The sequence below is a fragment of the Amblyomma maculatum genome, chromosome 9 (genome assembly GCF_055883805.1).
Source record: "Amblyomma maculatum isolate TAMU_Amacu chromosome 9, ASM5588380v1, whole genome shotgun sequence".
Classification (NCBI taxonomy): Eukaryota; Metazoa; Arthropoda; class Arachnida; order Ixodida; family Ixodidae; genus Amblyomma; species Amblyomma maculatum.
The window spans coordinates 73,703,043-73,706,012 of NC_139352.1; the positions used below are offsets into that span (position 1 = coordinate 73,703,043).

A 2,970-nucleotide genomic window follows, 5' to 3' on the forward strand; every position below is an offset into this window, starting at 1 on the left:
CCCATTCTCTGATGTTCTTGACAGGTTTTGCAGAGTTGCACCTTCTTTGTGATGCTGCTGTCGAGTCCATCCCACCAGACATGGCTTCTTGCAACTGCTTTCATTTTCTCCACGCCTGGGTGGGTTTCATGAAGTAGGTCGAGAACTTCTGTTTGTAGTTGCTTGGGAACGACGACGCGTGTTCCTCGTAGAATGCAGTTTTCGTGCACGCTAAACTCTGTGCGGTTCTTCTGAAATATCGCCCACTCACTTCCTTTTGGCAGCTCATCCCCAGTAAGTAGCGCACGACGTAAATTTGATAACACAGGATCACGATCTGTGGCTTTGGTAATGGCGGATGGCGAAAGAAGTCGTGGATACGCATTTTCAAGCATGAAAATCTCAGCAGGCTTGGGCACTGCGCCGGGCTCCGTAGGAAGCGGTAAACGGCTCAGCGCGTCGGCGTTGCTGATGCAGGTGCCAGGGCGGTACACAAGCTTGTACTTGTACGCTGACAGAGTAATTGCCCAGCGTATCATTCTGGGTGATGATCTATCAGGAATAGGCTTGTCTTGCCCAAGGAGTCCCAGAAGAGGCTTGTGATCCGTTATCACTTCGAAATCTTGACCCCATAAGTACTGATGGAATTTTGTGACACCGAAAATCATGGCAAGGGTTTCTTTGTCCAGTTGACTATAATTCTTCTCTGCTGGAAGAAGGCTTCTCGATGCAAATGCAATGGGATGTTCCCCAGTTTCATCTCGATGTGCGAGGACTGCTCCAATTCCGTACGGTGAGGCGTCGCAACTGAGAACAATTTGTCTTGAGGAATCAAAGTGTTGTAGTACCTGCGCAGAGGTCAGTAGTTCTTTACTTTTTCTGAATGCTTGTTCCTCTACGCTTGTCCACTTCCATGCAGTTTCTTTTTTAAGCAGGAGGTTCAAAGGGTGAAGCACTGTCGAGAGGTTAGGCAGAAAACGCCTGTAAAAATTAATTAGTCCGAGGTAGGTTTGAAGTTGCTTGATGTCCTTCGGACTCGGAGCATTAACGACAGCTTCTACTTTCTTTGGTGTCGGCCTTAGTCCATTTGCATTTATGACATGGCCAAGATACTCAACTTCTTGAGCTAAGAATGAACACTTTGCAAGCTTGAGCTTGAGACCTGCTTCTTGTGGGCGCTGTAGCACACTGGCAACGTTCTTTAGGTGATCTGCCTTGTCTAGACCAGTTACTAAGATATCGTCAAAGTACACAGTGAAGTGCCGCATGCCTTGTAACAAATTTTCCATTTCTCTCTGGAAAATGGCTGGCGCTGAAGCTACTCCGAAAGGCAGTCTAGGGTATTGAAAAAGGCCTTGAGGTGTGTTGATTGTCACAAGCCTCTGTGAGTCGATATCAAGCTCTACCTGCTGGTAAGCATCTTTCAAATCTAGCCTTGTGAACTGTAGGCCTCCTGAAAGCTTTGCCCACAGGTCTTCGACTCTCGGCACGGGGTACTTTTCCAGCACTGTTGCAGAATTTATTGTTACTTTGAAATCGCCACATATGCGAACGCGACTGTCTTGCTTGAGCACAGGAACAATAGGGGCTGCCCAATCTGACGTCCTGACGGGCGTAATGACTCCCTCTCGTTGCATTCTTTGCAACTCTTCTGCGACTTTATCTTGAAGCGCGAAAGGAATTGTTCGCGGCTTGAAAAACTTGGGGACTGCATCTGCCTTGACAACAATTTTCGCTTTCACACCTTTCATTGTTAAAAGTCCCTCTGAAAATACATCTTTGTATCGAGCGAGGAGCTTATCAATATTTGTAAGGGATTCCACAGCTCTGACGTCATTTAAGTCAAGTTGTAGCGCGCTGATCCAGTTTCTTCCGAGAAGGGTCGGACAGTGATCAGGAGCTATAAACAATGGCTATGAGCCTCTCTCTGTCCGAATTGGACTGGCACGATGACCTTGCCCTTAACGGGTGTAAGTCTTCCGCAGTAGCTTTTCAGTATCACGTCTGAAGGCTCTACTGGGAGATCGGGAAATTGCTCTTGAAATGCAGTTTCACCCATTACGGAAACGCTGGCCCCCGTGTCCAGCTCCATTCGCAGAGACCTGCTTGCAAGTTGTAAAACTGCAATGAAGGGTGGAATTGTTTGCTCGCCGTTCATTTGCTACGTCTCGTAGACCTGCGGCTTGGGGGCAGAAACGTTCTCACTGCTTCCAAGACTATGCACGGGCTGCTTTTGTTGCCTTTGTTTGCCGTACTTATTCGACACGTTCTTCGGCGTCGTGTCTTTAGTTTTCGCAGAGCGGCATACTCTTGCTAAATGCCCTATATTGCTGCAAGCGTTGCACCTGGATTTGGCATGCTTACATGCTGTCGCGTATAATGTGGTTCTCCACAGCGATAGCAGCTTATTGTCTGTTTCATCGCTTGCATTGCAGTGTGAACTGATTGAGCTTCGGCCCTCTTCGGCGCTTGCATCAGCATGCTTGAGTCAGTTTTGGCAGTCTCCATCGCAACAAGGATTTGTACTGCTGACTCGAACGTCAGGTTTGGCTCTTCAAGCAGGCGCCGCTGCATTGGCGCATCGTTAATGCCGCAAACGAGTTTGTCCCGCAGCATGTCAGAAAGGAAGGTGCCGTACTCACAGTTCGCCGACAGCTTTTTTAGTGATGCCGTGTAGTCGTTGACGGACTCATCTGGCTGGCGTTGGCGACTGTTGAACTTGAAGCGGCACACCACCACTGAAGGCTTTGGAATGAAGTGGCTGGAGAGTACGCTGAATATCTCGTCGATGGAGACTTGGTCGGGCGTCTTGGGCGTCACTAGGCTCCGCAGCAAGTAGTATGTGTTGGGTCCGCAGCACGTCAGGAACACAGACCTTTGTTTTTCCCCGGGAACGCTGTTGGCGTCGAAAAACAGCTTCACACGCTCCAGGTACTCGGTCCAGGCTGCTCCTTCCCTATGAAACGGCTCCAAGATTCCGTAGGTAGGCAT

General features: G+C 49.0%; 1 protein-coding gene across 1 annotated transcript; it reads right to left on the reverse strand.

Annotated features, from left to right (window-relative positions):
* Positions 1 to 2,301: 2,301 nt before the first annotated feature.
* On the reverse strand, positions 2,302 to 2,970 carry LOC146179432 (uncharacterized). The gene has a single exon (XM_084580194.1). The coding sequence runs from the start codon at positions 2,968 to 2,970 to the stop codon at positions 2,302 to 2,304; it is 669 nt and encodes a 222-aa protein (XP_084436320.1).